The sequence below is a fragment of the Perca flavescens genome, chromosome 8 (assembly GCF_004354835.1).
Source record: "Perca flavescens isolate YP-PL-M2 chromosome 8, PFLA_1.0, whole genome shotgun sequence".
Lineage (NCBI taxonomy): Eukaryota > Metazoa > Chordata > Actinopteri > Perciformes > Percidae > Perca > Perca flavescens.
Window position 1 is genome coordinate 28,970,999 of NC_041338.1, and position 22,903 is coordinate 28,993,901.

The 22,903-nt window shown below is 40.8% G+C and overlaps 1 protein-coding gene across 1 annotated transcript in view; it reads left to right on the forward strand.

The window, feature by feature from the left end:
* The window catches only part of cspg4 (chondroitin sulfate proteoglycan 4), a 74,994-nt gene that overhangs the window by 24,788 nt on the left and 27,303 nt on the right, over positions 1-22,903 (forward strand). Inside the window, exons 2-5 of the mRNA XM_028584677.1 lie at positions 12,701-12,864; positions 14,290-17,841; positions 19,353-19,541; positions 19,718-19,993. Of these exons, the coding sequence (XP_028440478.1) occupies positions 12,701-12,864; positions 14,290-17,841; positions 19,353-19,541; positions 19,718-19,993 (4,181 nt within the window). The remainder of the gene's footprint in view (positions 1-12,700; positions 12,865-14,289; positions 17,842-19,352; positions 19,542-19,717; positions 19,994-22,903) is intronic.

Sequence of the window (22,903 nt, forward strand, 5' to 3'; positions counted from 1 at the left end):
ATGCAGCTCTTCATTTTTCGCTCCCACTTTTTGTACTTCACAATGTTTTCTTTCCAGCCTCCCAGAAGCATGTTTCTCAGTTTCTCTGGGTCTTTTTTGTCATTCTTTTCACTCAAAACATTTTGTCTATCTAAATTTTTCTGAAGGCTTTTGTGCTTTCTGTCTTTGGGCCATCCCTGAGGTTCAGCAAAGCTATGATGCACATGAACTCGTGGCACTGTGGCTTCAAATCTGACTCATGACCCGTGTCACAAGTTACCCTTTCTCTGAGGATTCACACATTCAATCTTCGCCAGAAAAAAAGACGACGTTGGTTGTTCGTTCAAGTGCTTAGGACAATCTCTGTTCGCGTTTTCTTGGTGAATGTTTTGCAGGTCATGCAAATAATGACTGTGCTGTCAGCAGCAAAGAGGGATGTAGAGTCACTTTGTATACAACCAAAAAAATGTTTATCTTCACCTTCCTGTCTCAAATAACACCTTTGCAGTTTAGGGAGGATGCAGCAGCCAAAGTAGAACTTTCCCGCCCTGCTTTTATCCTGTGCCTTCGTGGCCAAGATGGATGATTCTGCCTCAAATGTTGCAAACTATAAGTGAAGAAAGTGCTTCCATGTGAATTAATAGCTGGCAGCCATACCGGAGCTATTTAGACCTTGAGTAAAAGACCAAAAAAACATCTAAACAGAATTCAGTAGGCATCGTGACATTTTGTGTGGTTTTTGACAGGAGACACATATATGGTGAATTTGTTATCAGCAACAGCAATGCCTTTGTTTTGAAAACTATGACAGATGGCTGTAAAAAAAAAAAAAAAAAAAAGTTTCATTTCTTTTACCAGCAAGGTGAAGGTTAGTGCAACCATTGTAGATTACACTGCTGGACTTCTTCTCTTGCTACATCTGTACACAGCACAAGCTGCCAAAGGGCGTGAGTTATGTACCATAAACAGTGGCTTGTGTTAGCGGATGCATGTTGCCAGGACATCCCTCCAGGCCCACTGCGGTGTGCAGAGTGGCTGCTGTCAGTGAATGATTTGGCAAAGACGCAGAGTTAGTTTCCCCCCTGGGACAATTTTGTCACCACATGTTTAAACCATTACCACAGTTGTGGCCTGAGTGTTTAGGCCCAACAAGTCCAGTGTTTACATTAAATGTGTATTCTATGTTGAAGCCGTATATGCCCTGTGAAGGCAGTGATGACTTCATAAGACAGATGGCACAATTCTTTTTTGGACTGAGGCGATTCAGACACAAAAAAGACTTGTGACCAGAAGTTTGCCGGTTTGCAACCCGGACCAGCTGAATAAATCCAGGAGAGAGACGGCAAAGAGCAGTGATTGCTCCTTCGTCATTACCCACTATAAGGAGCTCTTGAGCAAGAACCGTACCCCCCATTGTTACCTTCCAGGTGTGTGTATGTAACTGTGTGGAACAGGGCGTTCCTGGAAAAAGTAATTCACGCTCAGTGAATCTACTCTGTTTAAAAAAAAGGTTAAATAAACAAAGTACAAATTATTCACATGGCTCCCAATCCCCACTTTTGCCACTTAGTGCCTTTCCAAATAATCATTACTGTTTTGACTGCTTTGGTTTGAGTCATACTTTAGATTGGTAATTCACATGTCACTGCCACAACCAAAATAAACTAATATGAAGCTCAAAATCACATAGATTGTTAATAAAGCACTTCTCTCTTAATTTAAAAAAAAATTATTTTTACATATAATTACATTTGTTTGTGGTTAAGAGGAGAGAGAAAGGAGGCTGTTTCAAAATTTAAATCTCCAAAGGGTTTCACCCATGGACCACTTTTTTCCACTGAAAGCAGAGCTATCCATCTTCAAGTCCGTACTTCAATAATGAAACCAAACTGTACAAACTGTGGAAAAATTAAATGGATATACAAGTTGCAGCTGGAAGATTAGAGTGCTGTTTACATGTAAGTTGTTTCGCAGCATTCCCAGGCTTTCCATCTTATAGGCAGTTCGTGGGGGTTGAAAGTGGCGGGTAGAGGAAGATTGAGAGCAGGATAGAGGGACGGGAAAGAGAGATGGAGGGGGGTGGAGAGCACTACTTACTTCTCCTGTATGAGAGTTGAGCTGTTGTTCAGTGAAAAGTGGCATTATGGGCTGGGTGGAGCAGGGCGGGCCTCCTCAACAGTAGCCTGGTGGAAAACAGTTGTGTGAATGGTGAAAGACAGTGGCTGACTCAGCCAGCAGGCCGTGGAGAACTGACTGCCAGGTTTGGAGACGTAAAAAAAAAAAAAAACTCATATTAGAGAGAGAGAGAGAGAGAGAGAGAGAGAGAAAGAGTGTGTGTGTGCGTGCATGCGTGTGTGTGTTTGTGCAAGGGTGAATGTTTATGTTTGCACCATGTACCTCTGTCTTTGGGTGTGTGCATGGAATAGTTTAGAGTAACGTGGGTTGATGGAAGGGTTTAAGAGCAAGCATCTGGATAAAGCATTTATCTGGACCTATGCAGAGTTAGTCGAGAGAGAGGTGTCTCCAGGGTTTGGGGGGAAGGGGTGAGGTGGGGGGGTGGGGGGTCAGTCTGAGCTGGATAGGGTCAGTCTGGTGGTGTGTGTCTTCAGCTGGTTCTTATTATGGGGCTAATGTGACGCTCTGATCTGAAACACACACTGACTTTGCAGACCCAGGTTAAAGCCGGATATGGGTTTTGGGAGGCCCCTTCACTGCAGCTTCTGTATCACAGTTTCCCTCCTTGGAGCACAGCGAGACTAAGAGCCTCATTTATAGAAAGGCCTCACTATAAAATTTGGTCATGGAAAAGTGTGTAACAATGACGCTTGAAAGTGATGTGACAAAGAGTATCTAGTTTTATATACAGGTTTTTTATGCTTACTTTTAAAATTGAATTCAACAGAAAACTAAGGCTACTTTTGTGAAACTGCCTGAAATATGTACCAAAACTTGGCATTGAATGCTTGGTTATATTCAGACACTTCTTTACTTATTGTTGGACCAAACATGTATTCAACACTTTGATTTAAATCATAATTATGTCAATTTGAGGGGCTTTGTTTTGGTATATGGACTGCTTTACTACCTTGGCAGACAAAGTGCTTCACACATTGCCTCTCATTCACTTATTCACACACATCAATGGCAGTTAACTGTAACATGTTGACTGTTAAGTCAATGGTGGATACATGAGAATCCAGGGATGAATCTACTATTACTACCTAGCTTCATTACTACTAGCTACCTTTACCGCTGGAGCTACAGCTGCCCAATATAGTTTGGCAGAAAAGCATTGTTTACATTTCTCAAAGTAAGTATCCAAAAAGTATTTTTGTAGTTAGGGATGCACTGATACCACTTTTTTCAGACCAAGTAGGCTACAAGTACAAGTACAAGTGCAAGTAATTACATTCAGGTACTTGCAGATACCGAGTACAGATATGAGTAGGCCTACTTAATAATACCATTACCGTTCTAAAAATGTATTTGAAAACATGCATTGTTTGCACTTTAATGCATAATGACTTTCCGAGGTGTCATAAGCACCATAAGTTCCATCGGTGGGTTGTTTACATGGGGAAGGCAAAATGTTGCCACGGGTGACTTAAGGGAAGCATGAGGATTTAACAGTGTTGTTGTTTCCCCATCATCTCCGACTCTGGCAGTGGTCATAGTGTCTGGAAGAATGAATCTGTAGGCTACCGGGTAAGCTACGCTGTGTCATAGCTATAGACTGTTGCACGTCCCCTTTCAGTGAAATACAGCCACTCTTTAGACCGTTTGGCTTTAAGATTATTTTAACCGTGTTTAAGCAAGCGATTAGCCAACGGTAGGTTACTGTTACCTGGTGCCAAGTAGTGCTAACTAGCGTCACAAGTGGTATCAGGTCTGGTCGAAGTAGTTTTATGAGTAGGCAATGACTAGCCTACATTAGCAGTGAGCACAGTATCGGACCCAAAACCCGATACTGGTATCGGTATCTGTGTGTCCCAATTTGTAGTAGGCCTATCTGTTCCAAAACGTATTAGCACAGGTATCAAAATCTACAATCTACAAATCTTCTAGCATTTTTGAGAAATGAGACCCTAATGACAGATAAATACAAAAATTGGGGAAAACAGAGAAAAAGAAAAGAGAGAGTCTGTTAATTTATGAGATCTGGCTGGGAAATATTTGAAGCCTCTGCAGCAGCCAAGCCCAACTTAAACCCCATCTCTATCAAAAGTTCCCCTGCATCGGACCCCAGCTGAGCAAAGTTTCTCTGGGTCCAGGTCTTAAATCTCTTCCCCTGTGCTGACGTCCAGGTGGAATGATTTATGACAGTGAGCTGCTACTCAGCAAAGTGTTTTCCAGCCCACTGAAAAAAAAGCCAATGTCATGCTGATAATTAGTGGTGTAGTGACTGATGCCTGCACTGATTCGCATAACTGCAGTCAGAGGGCACTCTGAGCGAAAGCTGAATGGATCTATTGATATATCCAAAATGACTGTTAACGGTGAATAAGGCAGACCTACATAGAATCAGGATGAGAGCAAACATGTAGACATACCTTTTCAATACCCACAAAGAAGTGCTAAGGTGGAAAATAACGACTCTGACGATACTTGAAATTGTGACAGTGAAAATAATGCCTCAGACCCTCTCAATAGTGTGCAACAGTGTACCGGTTGTATGTATGATAGAAACATTAAAACCCACAAAAATACCTCAAGAGTGCAGTATGCTGACATTAAGTGAAGTACCAGGAATTGTTAAGGGACGTTTGAGTCACAACACAGGAACACAGGCTACATGAAGAATGTGTTACATGCTCACGTCAAAGATTGCCAAAAGATAGGTAAGAAGATCAGTAGCACTCTCACGCCTCTGCACTGTATGTATGGAGATGAAGCCTGAAGGCTATTAGCTTAGCTTACTCTGCCTGGCAGCTGTTTTCCATTAGTTAGAGCATGTAACTCCACTGAAAATCGGTGTAAAATTGCGTTTACGCTACAAAAGATGTGTGGTGGTGAACGTCTCGGCAAGAGGTACGAGTCATCGGATCACAATGCATCTTGGTGGTCATTGACACTTGTATTTAGGGCTATTCACTTGTGATCCGATCGCCCAAGACACATTTTATAACCAGGTGTAAACATTGTCAAATGTTATAGGACTTCCATGCATGCAGTATAATCCACATTGATACTCACAGTGATAGCACATAAGGAAGTCATGTATTTAGCTGCTGATGTTGTGGAGAAATAAATTTGTGTTGCTATGAGTGAAGGGAAAAAAAGGATGCAATTTAGAAGGACACAAAGTGTACAGGTCATAAAAAATAGAAAGAGTCTTTAACCAAGTGGCATCAAATAGGAAAATGAGGGCTTCAAACTGGTGGCCTAAAATAACTAATATTAAAATAATTTAGTTTAATTATCCGTACTAATCAGTAGATGTAGCAACAGGACACAGACCCTCTTTGCTCTCCCATTTTGTGTTGACATTGTAAATATTAGAAATTTAAGTGGCTGTACTTAACTGCTGTCTAATTTCCTCCTGCAATTAGGCTACCTTGGACGGTCACTGCCGTGGAACAAAGCCAGAGCAGTCTAGCCAGTCATGCGTTAAATGCAGTGTTCTCAATTTTAGGATAAAGTACAGTAGGATAATGAAAATCCTTTATTGACCTTTAAGTAGTACAGGGCACTTTGTATTCTGCAAGATGACAGATGTATCATTGTAAAAGTCTAATAGTCTGTATGTGATTTCCATCGCTATGTGGCACTACTTTCTACCTTCCTGTTCTCTCCCTCGACACACTTTCCACATGGTGAGATTTCACACTGGATTTCCTTACCGGTGTGTTAAAATGTACTTCAACTCAGTCTGTAAACAGCCTTGTCTTATCTGAGGGGAAACAGAGAAAGTCACAGTTGATGTATAAACAATCACTTGTTAGAATGGTGCTTGTAGTGCATGAGTATTTGGCAAAAGAAAGTGCGTGTGTAAATGGGTGTGGTGGGGGGTTAGTTGGTGTGAGGAGGGATATAGGCTGAAACAGTATGAAGGGAGTGTCAGTCCTCTGATGTCACGGGGGGATCATTTTAAACGGACCCACCTACTGGGACCTTGGCGGTTGATGGCTTCCGTAGCTCGGCTGGGCTGACAGAGGCACGCTTTGTGTTAGCCAGTCATAAACTACAGCAGAGCCCTGAGTCACTACAATGCTTCTGTTCACCGCTGTGTTTGTCTTACTATGTTGTTAGGTGAGTGAGATCATCAGTCCAAAGTCATTATGACCAACAAGTCTGTTAGTTGAGGGTGATGAGCCAACAAACTGTGAATTCGTCACACGCCTTATTCGGCTGGAATATTGGGTTTGAGGAAAGATGTTTACCTTGTAGCTGAAGCCCGACCTGAAAATTTGAGAATGTCCCATTGTGAAGTTTTGAAGTAGCACACTATTTCTTTGTTCGCTGTTGACTTGAAATACAGTATATATAGCAAAGTTAACATGAAACTGAAATGCAGCCAACATTTGAAATGTTTTCACTGGCAGCTGTGCAGGAGAGTGTACAGACCGCAGAGAGGAGTTCATGGCAAGTTTCTGAATTATTCCACAGTGATTTCCAATGATATGATTGGATGCTGTGTGGTCTTTAACTACTCCTCCATAAACTTCCACATCTCTGATTTCCTGTTCTCAATCTCATCTCGATCCAGTGATAAAGGAAGAAAATGGCAGCACATATAAAGTCAGTCATCCTCAACAAAACAAGTTTGCTATAGAGGAACAAGGCCCTTTCCTTTTTTTCTGTGTCCCTCTAAAGAAAGTGGGCTTTCGCTATTCATTTTGTATAGAAACCTGGCCTTTCAGAGCCCCTCTCGCATTAACAGCACAAACCCAGACAACACTGAGTCTTTCACATCCTTTCCATGCTTTCCCTCCCTTTTTTCACAGGTCCATTTTCCTAAACTGAAATTACATTACACTGCCATTCTCCTTTCACAAGGAAAGGTCATAATTTTTCGTTGCTGCTGCCACCCCTTGTCTGTTGTGTAAGTGCGATTTTTACAGAGAGGGAGCCTGAAAAGTTAATTATTGCCCTAGAGGAGGCCACCCGCTGAGGCTCCACAATCCTGTTTTTTTTAATGTATTGTACCTCTTCACTCTGGCTAGCGCTGGAGTGTCTCAGAGGGATGCAGAGGTAGGTGGGGATTTGAAAGAGGACCAAAATAATGTTGTGTTTGCTTTCACACTGACATAGTCTGGCCTGAGAAATGGCTTTGTAAAGCTTGTAAAAGTGTGTCCCTGGGGACTTCTGAAAAGTCAGCGGGGAAGGGGGGGTCCTTATAAAGCAGCGCTGTCAAGGTATGCAGAGTTGTGGCTCTGCTCTCGCTGTTTAACAGTGCTGGAGTTAGCAGTATGTTTTATACAGACTGCTGTATTCAGAGTCAGATCTGTAAACATGTTGCAGCTAGTGTGCTGTGATCATTGTGGGAATATTGATATTGTTTTGTTGGCTTTCTAGTTATTCATTTCATTTCAGTTCATCGCATTGTTGGTAGCTAAAGTTAATTGGTAGCCACTTTGGCATTTTTCAACGTGCTTAGTCGGGACTCTTGGCGTCACTTTTTGACACTCTGGGTTGGGACCGATTTGGCGTCAATTTCAATGTGCAGGGTAAAACCACTTAGGGTTAGGGAAAGATCGTGGGTGGGGTTAAAAAATGTACATTTAAGTGACAAGTGGGACAAGAACGGGACTCAAACCCCGTCGCTCTTAACACAACGTCATCTTACAGTGCAGCGGTGGAGCTGCTGCTCTGCCCCGTGCGTTACATAAAGATGCTTAAGGGTGATTTTTGCGTCAGTATCTGACGCTGAGAGCCACTGACCAAGCGTCAGTATTTGGCGAGTTGGGAATGAGAACGGGTTGACTGTCCACAGGAATGCTCTGACAACTCTGTTACCTAAATAGATATACTATTCATTTTTTTTGCTAATTATGTCATTGCAACATGGATTATGTACAGTGGCAGTATTTTTTCAGGTTTTTTCAAAGCATGCAAGTCAGAGGGAGGTGGTCGGGATGGTGGGAGAAAAAACACCGGGTGTCTTGATTCCCAGGTATTGTTCGATTTAGGCTACAAAAGTGCTTTGGTTAAATTTGAGGAAAAATCGTGTTCTTTGGTCAAATGGTAATATAGTACAACACGTTCATAATTCAAGTCACTAACAACTTAAAAGTGACCATATTATGAAAAAAAAAATCACTTTTTCTGGGATTTGCGGTGTTATTTTGTGTCTCTGGTGCTTCCACACGCATACAAACTTGGAAAAAAAAACAAACATCCATACTGTTTTGAGTGAGATACAGGTTTCTGAATGTATCCTGCCTCCAGTCTCCGGGTGAGTTGGTCAAAATCAGCAGGGCCATCTACATCATCGGCCGAAACATTTGGTGTGTGCTAACCACTTTAGCTAATACCACATCACCTAGCTGTTTCTCCAACTTCGTCTATGGTCAGTACAAGGCAGGATTAGCCGGGAGACTTCTTCTAAACGAGGGCGCACTTCCAATTTTGAGTGGAATACCTGCAGACGAGGGACATGTAAGTAGTGATATAGTGTTGTAGCAGTGTTTTGCCATTGAGAATGAGGTGGCTAACCGCTAGCAGCGCTAGCTTCTAGCTAGTAGTCCTTACCTAGCTACTGTGCATGTGTGACTCCCAACAAAGATGGGATAGAATTGTAATGCTTCACTCTGTAGCTAAAACAGAGAGCTCAACACACAGAGTGAAAACAGGAGCTGCAGCAATGTGCAGTACAACACAAATATTATGTATTTTGAGAATTAAACCATGTAAACCTATTCTGGTACAACCTCTTATATACAGTTATGAACCTGAAGATGAGCATAATATGGGCGCTTTAGCAAGACCTCAATCTTTGCTTAAGATAACCAGGTGATTTGTGTGGCTAAACATAATCATACTGTAAAAGACAATTTATCACATTCCATTGCTTCAAGATTTTCCCAAGTCTGCTCAAAAGCAGCACATTCTGAGAAGTTTGAGAAGTTGAAACTAGCAAATATTTGGCACTTTTGTTTGATATGTGACAGTGAATCAATTATCAAAATTGTTGATCAATTGTCTTAATTGACCCAGCACCTAGTAGGTGTCTGATATATAACTATTCATAATCCATGTTCTGATAGTCCACTGGGTTGCTATCTGCAAACATAACTGGAAAACTAATGTTTATCGCAAGCACAAGTGCTGTTGACCCTTGTGAGTGATGTAATTGCTTATCATGGTTATGGCCGTGTTGCCATATGGAGATAAATGTCTTTACTCCCTTAAAAGCTGTCCATTTCTATTTATGGTTAACAGCACCCTATCCTTCGCATAATTATATCCAAGAGCCAATATGTACTGTTGTAACAGACTCAGCCCAGCAAAGGAAACAAATGACCAACATAGCCACTATTTATAGTAAAGTTAACCGTGGTTTAACCATAACTTACGCAAGTAGGTGGTTTGTTTGGATTCCAGGCAGTGTTACCATGGCAACATTGGAATAGAGGAACAACTTTACTTCTGCATAACATTTTAAACATGTAAATCATATTTTAAAGAAATGTGCCTACTCATAATGATAAATCAAACCATTAGACATAGTATTGTGCTTGTGATTTGTATTATTTTCTTTGGTGACAATACAAGCAACAAGAAAGCATCCCAAAGTCCCAAATCATGTCTGTGCATCTTCACACTCATTTAAAATTACTCTGACTCATCGGCACAGTCAAGTCACAGGACACAAAGTCGTCTGAATGTCTCCAATCTTCCTGCACTTGTGGTCAGCGTGTCTCCCTTCCCTATAGCTTTTCCGGACATGTGTTTCTAGATTGAGACCAAAAGAGGATGGAGAAGAGTAGGAGGAGGAGGAAAGGGAAAGAAAGACAACAGGGTAATTCATTCAGTCACTGGTGAAAGAGAGGAAGACTTCCTCAGAGCATTATAAATACAAGCGCAGTCAGTCATCAAATTATAGCCATCTGCATTGGCCTGAAACCAGGATTCTGCTTGACACACAATAAAGTAGTGTGATGTGCGGTGTGGTAGCTAAATGGGATCAGAGGCTGTCCTCTTTGGTGGTTAAACCTCCACACACAGACTGACACCAAGTGTGGCAGCAGCGTCACAGCTCCAGCTCACACTCAGGGATGATCCCTTACAGATAATGATGTCAGCAAAATCACCTCAGCTAGTTCCTATCTACACCCAGCCCCAAGTCCCTGGAAGATGGACAATATAGCTGAGTGTTATGTTGTGAGTCTTGTGATGCTCATTCTCAAAAGCACTTCATGTTTACGTTTTTTTTTTTTTTTTTTTCTTTCATCCTGTAGGTGTGAGTAATCTTTTGCATACCTGTTAGACAGTGTGAACACAGCAAAGGTTTAAGCAAGAGTGCAGAGACAAAGGAAGTGTCACAGAGCAGGACATTTATACAGATAGACTCTTTAAAATGTACTTTACCTCCACAAAGCCTATTCTGTACAGAGCTTTACAGAGCTTAGCTGGGGAACTAATGAATTCCAGGTCCAGGTACACTGCAGAGAGTAAAGCTATTGTGTGTATCATTAGAAAATGTGCTCCTTTTCCTGAAGGCAACAGCAGCAAGCTGAATTTGAACCAGAAAATCCCCAGGCAGAATTGTCTTGGCATCGCTTTCTCCTTCAGCTTTTTATCCCCATGCTCAGTGAACAAGCCAGCAAAAGCTCGGATTTAAGAACCATGGAGCGCATTGCGATTTTCTTTGTTAATGCAATTGCCTGTAAGAAAAGATTCTGTTCCCCCATTTTTCAGTTTCAGCCTGAAGGCTTCTGTGCAATTAGCCCTAGTGTTTCATTTGGAATACCTTAGCCTTACCAGAAACTCTCTGAACTGTACCATAATAGCCTCTGGCACAGTCAATAACAGCTAACGACAATATCCTCCGAAAAGGGACATTTTTAAAATGGATAATGTGTAACTTTGATAATTTCATGTGATTCAGTAATACAACTGGTATTTGCATGTTCAGCTCCATTCTCATTTTGCATTGCCTGGAAGGATCTCATTGCTTTAGTTTTGATATTTTCTGTGACATTTATTTTTCAGAGCCACCAACATGGTATTTCTTAGGCTGCAGGAGACTGGTGCTGTGCTGCAGTGTATAATTGAATGTCTCTGTGTATTTGGCCCTGTGCAGACCGTTCATCACTGACTTTGTTCATGACAGAGCAGCCTTGGAACCAAAAGCAAACGCCTCGTGGTGAAATCACAAAAGCATGGGCACCATGATAAAAGCTTTGCTTTTGTCCTTGCTGAAATCAAAATGATTGTCTTTGTTCACATTTCCCTGTGTTTGTTGCAGATCTGGGATGGAGGGGTTCATTTACAGGATGAGAAACCAAAGGACAAATGTAGCCGTCAGTGTTTTGAAGTTGGCAGCGTGGCATTAATGTAGATGCAACACAGACAAAAGCTGCCTTTTAAAGGCACACATACACACAGACGACCACCTCCTAACAAAGTCTTGAGAAAATACTTTTTCCATTTATAGCTATCAATTGGAATGTCTTATTTTCCCTGACTTAGTCGTGTCTGAGAAGTTATTCTGTGAGATGTTTTGCCTCGTGGCATTAAACCCACCGTCCAGCTAGGCTACTGGATGCTACTGTTGTTAAGGAGGGAATAGTTTGGCCCTCATGATCTAATAGGAATGTTCTAACTTTGACACAGCAATATCTCTCTCTGCTTCACTATTCTAAATATTCCAAAGCATTAGCATTGTGTAATGAGAAGACTGCATTCTTCGGTGTGTTCCAATGAGTTTCTGTGTCTTGTCCATTGTGAGGGCGAGTGAGTGTCTAATGGAAAGCCCCCTTTCCATGTCTCATGGCTAAGGCCATGGAAATCCCATGCTGAGGAAACAGGGTTTTTGGAGGTGGTCCAGTTTAATTTCAGAGCACTGGGAAATAATTGACTGCCTCAGTAGTTTACATTTTGTCGAGGGCCTCGCAGAGCACATTCTGAGGCATGTGGCTGAATTTGCATATCATTGGAAACGAGACCGCTCAAGCCTGGGAAATCCTGCACCCCAAGATTCTATATGCCCGGAAAACCTCCGCAGGGGTAATGACTGAAGTCTCAGCGAGAGAATCCCTTTGAGGCAAGAGGAGCTCCTCTTCAGCCAGGAGCAGCTGGAGGACACCTGATAATAGAAATCAGTCCTGAGCAAGTTGCACTGTAATGTGAGACTGATGAGAAAAATGCTCATATATAGTAATTAGTTTCTCAATCTTCCAAATTAGAATTCACAGAGTTGCCATCTACCAGTTGTAGGATGAGTTTATAGCTTCATATGCAGGTGCCTCTTTGTGTTCTTCCTTTGTAGTGACACATGTTATGTTGTCACGGTGTAGAGAATGCAACTTGTGAGATCAGGCTATTTTATGTCAAAAGGGAATATGGAAAAAGTGGCATTATGTCTTCAGAAGTGCACAGTCAAAAAAAAAGGAATATACATAATATACAAATATACGTGTATATAATATATAATATATATGTGTGTAGGGTGACATATAGTGAAAATCACTGATTGTTGCAGCATGTCTGAGTTCTAAGCTGACATTATGCCTCTTTCTCATCTTTAAATGCAATGTCTTATTTTCACTCTTCACAGAATCCTACTTTGGGGACAGCTACTGCAATTTACAAGCCTTCCAAGATATCTCCTCCTTTCACCTGTCACTGCAGATCAAGACAAATCGGCGAAGTGGGCTGCTGTTTTTGGCTGCAGGAATAGAGGACTACCTGTTCCTTGAGCTCCAAAATGGGAAAATACAGGTAAATGGTTAACAAACTGTGAAGAAGGCTGAAATATTGCACCCTTTGAGTTTAGTAGCTCACATGGTGCAGCCAAGGCTTGCTATGCTAACATTATCAATTTTGTCGTTCTTTAAAGTTACTGGAATGAAAATAAAATAGAAGATAAATATTATCACTAAATGTGCTCAATAGAGGACGCAAGACAATCATGGCTGTACTTGGGGCTAAAACAACTCAATCCAAAACCTGCATATCTTTCAAAGAATGGCCTAAAATACACAAAGAGATTCAGTGTTGATTTTAGGGGGGGAAAAAAGTGAGTCGTGTTTAGGGTTGGGTATCGTTTGGGTTTTTAAACTAAAATCTTTTAAAAAGTTTAGTGCCTAAACGGTGCCTGAACAGACACCTTTAAAAAAAAAACACACACAAAATGACAGTCAGCAACATTAAAGAATGGCGTTTTTATGGTTAAGGCCATATGGTCAAATTTAAATAATTTATTTAAAATGTGATAATAACATTTGTTTAAAAATAATGTTGTTTGAGAGACATTCCGCTCCAAGACATGTATATGACACATTCCATAGATGCCTATATCTGAAAACAATCTGAACAGATTTAATTGTTCTGTTGCCTCCTCTAGTTGTACTACTGAAATGAGGAACTGTGACATTTTACATCTATAATTAAGTGTTTGACAAAAGCATTGAATAACATCAGGTGTGCGATGAAAGAGATTAATTTCCCCAGAAAGCACAACATGTCTGCATCTTCAATAAGGTGAAGTCTCAGGGTATGTGTAATAAAAGGAATAATTACCTTTAGTCTTCATTCTGTTCCTCAAAATGATATGAGATGCACTGAGCAAATACATTTAATGCCTTGTAAAAACTGAAATAGCCTTATCGGTTGTGCATGTGTAGGAATCATGTCTTTTAACTTTATTGAAACAAAATGCAGATCACTGATGTTACCAGTGAAACTGCTTAAAACTAAAAAATGTAAATACAGCTTAGTCAACACTTTGAGTATACCTGAGGAATTCCCTGGGGTTGTAGATACACTGCCTAGATCATAAATGGAAATATTACAATAACATTAAGCCTAAACTCAAGTGTTTTATGTGTCAGCAAAATAGCCCACATAAATGTTAAGTGAGAGGATCCAGAAATGAGCATTGATAAGGATATTTGGGTTGTTATTTGTTTATTCAAGAGAGAGTTTCTTCATAAATATTGACAGGATTGAACAAAGTTGTTGTAACCCGTGTTTATTCATTTTATGAAAAGCATTCTCCTAAAACATTAGTCCTGAATCCCATCCATGTGCTGCCCGTTTGTTATATAATGACTCTACCAATGGAATACACAATAATGATTACAACCATATGACACAATAATACTACACAACTACAATACATACAATGTTTTTGTTTTCCCTTAGGCACGGATGAAAATGGGTGCTGGCGAGGTGACACTGTCCTCATCCCAAGGAGTACAGCTGAACAACCTTCTGGACCACAAAATCTCACTCACACTGCAAGATGGCAAACTCACAATGACAATTGATGAGCTATTCCCGACATATTTTCCTGTGGATGACGATGGCGAACTGCTCAATATTGACCGGGGCATTTGGCTTGGAGGAACAGGAGACCTGGATGTTGCCTACCTCAGCAATGCCATTCCCCCTTTCCGCGGCTGCATGACTCAGCTCAAATTTGAGTCCCACCAGTTTGATATTCTCAGCAAAGCGTTCAAACAATGCCACGACACGAAGGAATCCTGCAGCAGTGAGTTTGAGGCTGGTGATGGGGAGGCAACTAGTTTCAGCACTCCTGATTCCTTTGTGTCCTTCCCCACTTGGAGCGGGGCAAGTGGTGCGCCAAGGGTCTTAGAAGTCCTAATGAAAACCACCATTGAGGATGCGTTACTTGTTTTCCACCCTGGCCGAGATTCAGACTTTATTGCTATTGGTGTTGTGAATGGCTTTCTCAAAGGTATGCTGGATACCGGCAGTGGCTTGAAGAAACTGGAGAATACCCATGTGCAGCTGGATGATGATCAGTGGCATAGAGTTAAGGTTCACATCAGTTCAGATTATTTTGTCATTAATGTAGATAGCCAGTCTTCCTCCCTCCCTCTTGACTCGTCACAAAAATTGGACTTGGTGGGAAACTTGTATTTAGGAGGTATCCAGGGGAAAATGAAGGATGTCTTTCGTGAGAGTGGGTCCTTAATTCACGTAGAGGAGGATATGACAGCCGAATCCTTCATCGGGTGTTTATGCGAAATCAAAGTAAATCAAAAGGATAGAAGCCTTCAGGATGCTTTGGTGACCAAAGATGTTCATGTTAAATGTGAAGGAGAGGATTATGACTACTCAACGGACGATTACACAACTACAACATCTCCACCTGTTACAATCCGATACTTTGAAATCGACATCAACAATCAGCATTGCTACCCTACAGATGACATTCCAGAGATGTTCAAAAATGTGACAAAACTTCTTGATGTCACCCCATTGCTTGTGCCCGAAGGTGGGGAAGCTTCTCTTGATATCAACAACCTAAGTCCTACATTCGACCTTAGTGCTGCAGGAATGCGTCAGTCTCAGATAATCTTTACTCTTCAGATTAATCCCTGGTATGGCTTGATTGATATGAACACTTACACAAAACGCACACGAAAGTTCACTCTTCTCGATGTTGTCAATAAGAAAATTAAATATATGCATGATGGAAATGAAAGGCATGCAGATCAAATCCAGCTGCAGGTGGTTGCTCAAAGTGACGACTACCTTCCAGAATGTTTAAAAACTCCTCAGGATTATGTTCTCCCAGTTGAAGTTCTGCCCGTCAATGATATACCACAACTTGGCGGAGGAGAAATCACCATTACAGAAAACGGCAGAACTCGTTTGAGTCCCAGCTTAATCAAAATCATGGATTCTGACACACGCTGTGATGAATTAGTAGTAACTGTAACCTCAGAGCCTTCCATGGGAGTTGGTTACTTAGAAAATGGTCAGCAGCCAGGAAGAAGCATCTCAGAGTTCACTTGCAGGGAATTGAAAGATGGAAATATATATTTCATACACAGAGGGGGTAGTGCTGCTGAAATTACCTTGGAGGTCTCTGATGGACAGTCAGTAAGCCATTCAACTACATTTAAGTTATCTGTGACCCAGCCACATATGACTATTGTCACCAACACCGGCCTTCTCTTGTCTCAAGGAAGCAACGCATCCATAGGTGTTCAAAATCTAGCTGTCATCGCTCATCCTCGTAATGGAGATATTATGTATAATGTCACACAACCTTTGATGTTTGGAGAACTCCAGATAATGACTAGTGATAGAATGTACAAGCAGGTTACAACATTCCATCAATCTGATCTGGATCAAGAACGCCTTAGATACGTCAGCACAGACTCGAGCGACCAGGAAGATATTGTGAGCGAGCGTATTCAGTTCAACATCCACCTGGGACAGTTCTCCATCTGGAACAACACCTTCTTGGTCAAGATCATCCCTTCCCAAGTGAAAGTTTCTAACCTGGTCCCACTGGAGATGGAGGCCGGTGAAGAGCAAACAATCGGACTCACAGAGCTTCAAGCCCAAGTTAAAGGGAAAAACCCAGATCCACAAACTGTAAAGTTCATCATTGTCAAGCCTCCAACACTCGGTAGTCTACAGTTGTCAGACAGGCAGTTGGCTGAGAGTGACATCTTCACACAAAAGGACATTTTGAACAGTGCTGTTAGCTACAGTGCTTTGCGTGTGCAAAGAGCTGGGTATAGTATAGACCAGTTCCAGTTCAGAGTTTTTGCTGATGATCAGTATTCCCCTCTATACACCTTTCCGATAACCATCCGCGATAATGCAGATGCTCCTTTTTTGACCAATGAGAGGCTGGTTGTCTTGCAGGGTGGTGAGCATACTCTGAACAAAAACAATCTTTGGATGCATTCTCCAGGTTCCACAGATTTTGTGTACCGGGTCACACAGGGGCCAAAGTATGGGCGACTGATTAGGGACTCTCCACCCGGGCAGCCTAGATTTGAGGGGGCAATAAGAGTATTTAGCAATGAAGACCTCCAGTTTGGAAGGCTTATTTACAAGCACGATGGCTCCAAGACAAGCAGTGATGAGTTCCATTTTTCAGCATTTGATCAAGCAGCGGAAAGTTCAGACAATGAGGAAACAATGAACGGTGTTTTCAGAATATCTATCCATTCCAAGAACGAGCATGCTCCTGTGAGGGTTGAGGACAAAGTCTTCAATATAGTCCGCCATGGTCAGCGTCTGCTTACAACAGATGTCATCCAGTTTAAGGATGACGACTCAGGTTTCAATGACACCCAAATTGTCTACGCTCGTGAGGGAATCCTCTCAGGCAACATTGTCTCAACAACTAATCCCTCTCAGCCCCTTTTCCGTTTCACACAAGCCGACCTACGAGATAAGAACATCCTCTTCATTCACCACGGAGCAGACCGGGAACGCTTCTCACTGCAGGTGTCAGATGGCTTCCACAAGACCACCGCGCTGCTTGATATCCAGGCAGGCGAGCCCTACCTGCGAATAGTAAACAACACAATCATTGTCATCGACCATGGAAGCACCAAGACCCTTAACACCACTCTATTGAGCGCTGACACCAACATGGACATCAGAGATGACAGTGAGATCAAGTTCCAGGTCATATCGCCACCCGGCGACGGCAGGATTATTGTGAGTGGGATTGAGGCTTCAGAGTTCACCCAGGAGGACCTGAAAAAAGGCGTTGTCTCATATGAGCATAATTATGAGAGTATGAGGTCCAAGGACTCCTTCAGCTTCTCTGTCCAAGCAAGAGGACATTCTGAAGAGAGCACATTCAGAATTAAAATATTCAAGCAAGGTTACTTCTCTGAGCCTGAGGTGTTAACCAATGAGGTCATCATTTCCTATGAGGGAGAGCACACCGTAATCACCCAGGATAGTCTCAAGGTAATGCTTACTGACTCGAAATTTTATATTTTTGTATGTGCTCAAGAGCTACAGTTCACAAATCTATCATTCATTTGGTTTGCTGACACCTAATCTTTAAAGGCCACATTTGTTTTTATTTATCAAGTAATTATGTGACAGAACATTGTCTTTGTCTTTTTCAAGTTCATTTTCTCTTTGTGAAATAGATAGTTCACATGACTCATTAAAGCATACTGTATTTTTTATACCCTCTCTCTAATCTACATTATAGCCACATGAAAGCAGGGCTAAATATGACTGTGCAGTTGCTGCTTTTAATCTAGTTTATGTACTAAATTACAGTCTATTAAGTGTGGAAAACAGAGCACTAAGTATCCCCAGAGGAGCTTCCTGAAGCCTACTGTAATTTATAAGATGAGCCTGCCTGCACTTCATCTTAAAGGCAATTAATGAGGTTAAAATTTTCGGCCATTCATAACATGGCATAACATAGATATATATATATATATATAGATAGATAGATAGATAGATAGATAGATAGATAGATAGATAGATATATATATATATATATATATATATATATATATATATATATATATATATATATCTTGACTTTTAAAATAATGACATTTCTGAAAGTAAAATGTTCTTTTATTTAAACTTTAATTTCACCACACATTTTAAATCTGCGGTCTTGACTAGAGAAGAACCCAGACACCCAGTACGCATACTACTTAAATATGTATTGAATATAGCCTTGACAGCATGGCTTTTACATCAGGTAAAATATTGACTTGGCTTGTGGGAGCTTTTTTCAATGTGTGTCCTTACTAAGAAATGGAAAGATCTTCAGAAATATTGTGAAATGCAAGATTGACTGCTAAACAACCCATGGCTTCAGGCTCCAATGAGTTTATTAAAGCTTCTCAGTAGGGAAACCATAAATCTGCCTGTGTGTAAATCTACAGCATGACTTTAAACGTTACCAAATGTCATGGATGTCTTTTTTTAAGTTTCTGTTTACCATACAGTCACAGTTATCCAATTAAATACTCCTATGCATGTATATTAGGTATAGGCAGTGCTCTATTTTGGTGGTTAATATACAACAGATGAATATAGTATGCTGACGATCACATTACTAATACTACAATACTATTCCTGTACTAAAAGGAAATGAGAAAGGGCATCCAACTCCAGATGTTTAATATACTAACTTTGAAACACTACTGCCAATTTTAAATGAAAACTGTTTGTGTGTATTTGATTTGTTTTACCAACTGTCACTGAGGCAGTTGCACAGCCTTCTGCTATTTTTGTCAGCTATGAGTAGTTCCTCTATTTCCATTGTGCATGCAGCATGCACTGGGGGACAACAGTGTCTGTCATCAACTAAAAGTCAAGCACTTTTAGTATATATATATATATTATTTATTAGCCAGAAAGCTGAGTAATGTACGTATGTATGTATGATCATTATACAAAAAAAGGATGAAATATTAAGATGTTAATGTACCTTTGTTTTTTAGGTGGATCAAGCTGATATTCTTCCTACAGAAATGGTGTTCACCATTAAAAACCCTCCTCGTCTCGGCCATGTGGTCAAGCTGACAAACAGCTCGGACAGCACAGCCTCGCCTGTCCTCGACTACATTCACTCCTTCACTCAAGAGGACATTGATCAGGGACACATTCTCTATGTGTCTGCATCCATCCAGGTTTATTGTCATTCAATGTATTCCGTTGACGTTAATCATATGTGGCAGCTTGTTCTCTGTCATTTTCACACTGAGAGTAAAATCAGACAAAAGACAACCTCAGTCTCTGATGAGTCTAAGGTTCAAGGTCTCTTTTTAGTATATCAATAACTTATTTGAACATCCATCTCTTTCAGGGCAATGACGCCTTCACAGTTGATGTCAGTAATGGTTTTACGACAGTGGAGGACCTGCACATCTCTGTGAACATTGTGCCCCAGCTCATCCCCATCCAGACCTTCAACTTTACAGTGAAGGAAGGCCTCAGCAGAGCAATTAACGCAGAGATTCTTAACATCTCGCATCCCTTCTACAGCTTAGGAAACATCGACTTTGTTGTGGAAGAGGCACCACAGCATGGGGACATCCGTTACCTGGATGGAGACGAACTTACTTACTTTACATGGGAAGAGGTACGTAATGATATAATAAAAGAAATGTAGAAATTATCAATTACGTTACATATGCCAACAAAAAAGATCACCAAAGATCTCCCTTCCTCCTTACTGAAATAATAGTTCTTTTTTTTCTCTTGTATATCACCATTGGTTTTAAAGTGCTCATATTATGCTCATTTTCAGGTTCATAATTGTATTTAGAGGTTATATCAGAATAAGTTTACATGGTTTAATTTTCAAAAATTACCATATTTTGTTGTACTGCATATTGCTGCAGCGCCTATTTTCACCCTGTGTGTTGAGCTCTCTGTTTTAGCTACAGAGTGAGGCATCTCACTTCTGTTCCATCTTTGTTGGGAGTCGCACATGCACAGTAGCTAGGTCAGCATTACCAGCCAGTCAGAAGCAGAGTATGAGGGCGTGCTACGCTAGCAGCTAGGCGAGCATTATAACGTGTGTTACAAAGTGACGCACGTTCGTCTCTGAAGTAAGCGTATGAGCACTTTAACCTTTGTATGATCCCTCACTAAGTATCAAAGACTTGTTAATCAACAATCAAGTAAAGTGTCTTTGTTTGCCAATATGGTGACATGCTATACTACTGTTATATAATGAGGAAGGTCATTGGGTATTTGCCTTTGCCAATGATCCAGCTCCTCTTCTCTTTTTGCGTTATTTTAAAATATGATATTTTCTGTGTATGCACGTACCAATCTCTATAACTGCATTCAATTAGCATATTTTGCCACTTTGAACTACCTGCATCATCACAAAATACTACAGGAGTACCTGCAAAAATATGATAATCTTAAATCATAAAAAAATACCTAACATTTGTTTTTGCGCTGGTTATTGGCAGGAAAATGCCTTGGGGGGAAAGAAAAGTTAGGCTTTTTATGTACCAAATGTTTAGCAAATGTGTATCACATGTATTGCCAACATACCCGAAACATTGGGTCCTTTAATTAACATTTTTAGGATTAAGTTGATTTGATTAATCATTTCTTTAAAGCGCCTAGATTTTCTGTGGAGAGAGATTCTTATACAGTGTTTTTGTCAGTCTGCGACCAAAACCTTCCCATAAGACCCCATAAAACCCAATAATCCATATTTGATCCTGTTTTAATAACTCCAGGGAGTATAACATCTTCCTCTCACAACTAGATCACTGTGGCTGTTCAGGAGGATTACCACTGCAGGCTTCACCATAAAGCTTTCCCCATTTACTTCTCAGTGCTGTTTTGGATGTGTTTTGTTGTACCAGATAGAGAGGAGAGGGAGAATCTAGGAGCTGTTGCAGCACAGTTACCTGGTCTCTCTCCGTATGGTTCAGAAGCCCCGGTGTTCGGAAAATATAAAAAATGCATGAGTAGTTACCGGTGAAAAAAACCTCATGCATTCTGTATTGACCACATAGCTTACTGGAGATGGTTAGACACATATGTTATAGCTCCAACATCGAGCCCGGGTCTGCCTCTACTCCTCTCTACTTTGCTGAAGCGTTGTGGAAAAACTGATGATGCCTTTGGACCGCCTGAAGCCAAAATAACTGGCCCTGTATATTCCTATAATAATGTGCACACAAGCTTCCCGCGCTTTGCTACTGCCAGACTCAGTCATACTGTCGCTCAAATATCCCAATGTGCAACTCGAATGGGTCTAGTGCATAGCAACGATGAACTGAGCCAAAATGAACATAGATATCATCATCTGCCAGGATGGAAATGTCACAGAAAAAAGCTTTTCTTTATACTGCTTTTTTTATGTGTGCTTTGTGTACACTTTTTTCTGTTTTAATTTACTGTTATACTCAGAAAATGAAACACAGTCAGTTCTCCCAAATGAGTACCACATTGAAGAATACATGTCCAAGCCTCAGTCGGCGCAGCATTTAAACCAGACCATAATTGTTTCAAAAGTAAAGTTGGATGTGTGTGTGCTTTTCTGTATTGTTGTTTTTTTTCCCTCTAAGTTCAATGCTGTTTCAAGCAGACATTTGACTAACTGTGTAATTATGCGATAAAGTCATCAGTTGGGGTAGTTCACTGAGGTCATGGTACAGTTTTTGCCAACTGCTTACACACAAAATCTTTTCATGTCACACAATTTTTGAAACCTCTCACTCAAAGTGCAAAACTACACAGCAAATCTTCAAAACCAGAAGCTATTTCTCAGCCTTTCACTAAGTTTTCAATTGCATAAAACACTTTTTTCAAAACATTAAACCCAATTCTCTACCTAAAACACAAAAATCTAACAGGAAGTGACTTGCTATCCATTTCTAAGCACAACCAATCAAAATGCTACACTTATTTACAAGGGCCCACACACACTCCTCACATTTGCAAAAACATTATGTCATAACTGAACACTAACCAATTACTATTTTAGTATAGGCCTATACATAGGTCAAAGGTCAGATTACCTGTTTTGGACAATGGATGCTAACAATAGACAGAGACCAAGAGGAGGAGAAGGAGGAAGAGGGAGAGAGAGGGGACAAAGAGGAGGAGGAGGAGGAGGAGAAGGAGGCAGAAGGAGACCCATCTCTGATGAGATCAGGGAGAGAAGCCCATCTTGAGTAGCTTTAAGGTGGCGTCCATACTGCATTCAACTATCTAATGACTATTTCAGCATTACAAATCAATCACACTTTGTATACAATGCATACAATCCATTCTCATTTCATGCTACTGTATACAACACTGAGCTACTCTTACTAATGTGATGTTTTGCCCAATAAATAGTTTCTGTTTTACTGTAACATTACATTGTTTTTTACAGGTGCACTTTTCCACCACTTTCAGCAGATTTACTTTCTCTCTAGAACATTGTAAATGTAGATATAAACCTATGAAAGACCAAAGAGCTTTAGATTTAGAACAACAGTGTGTACATGGTATATCCATATATTTACTATTATGA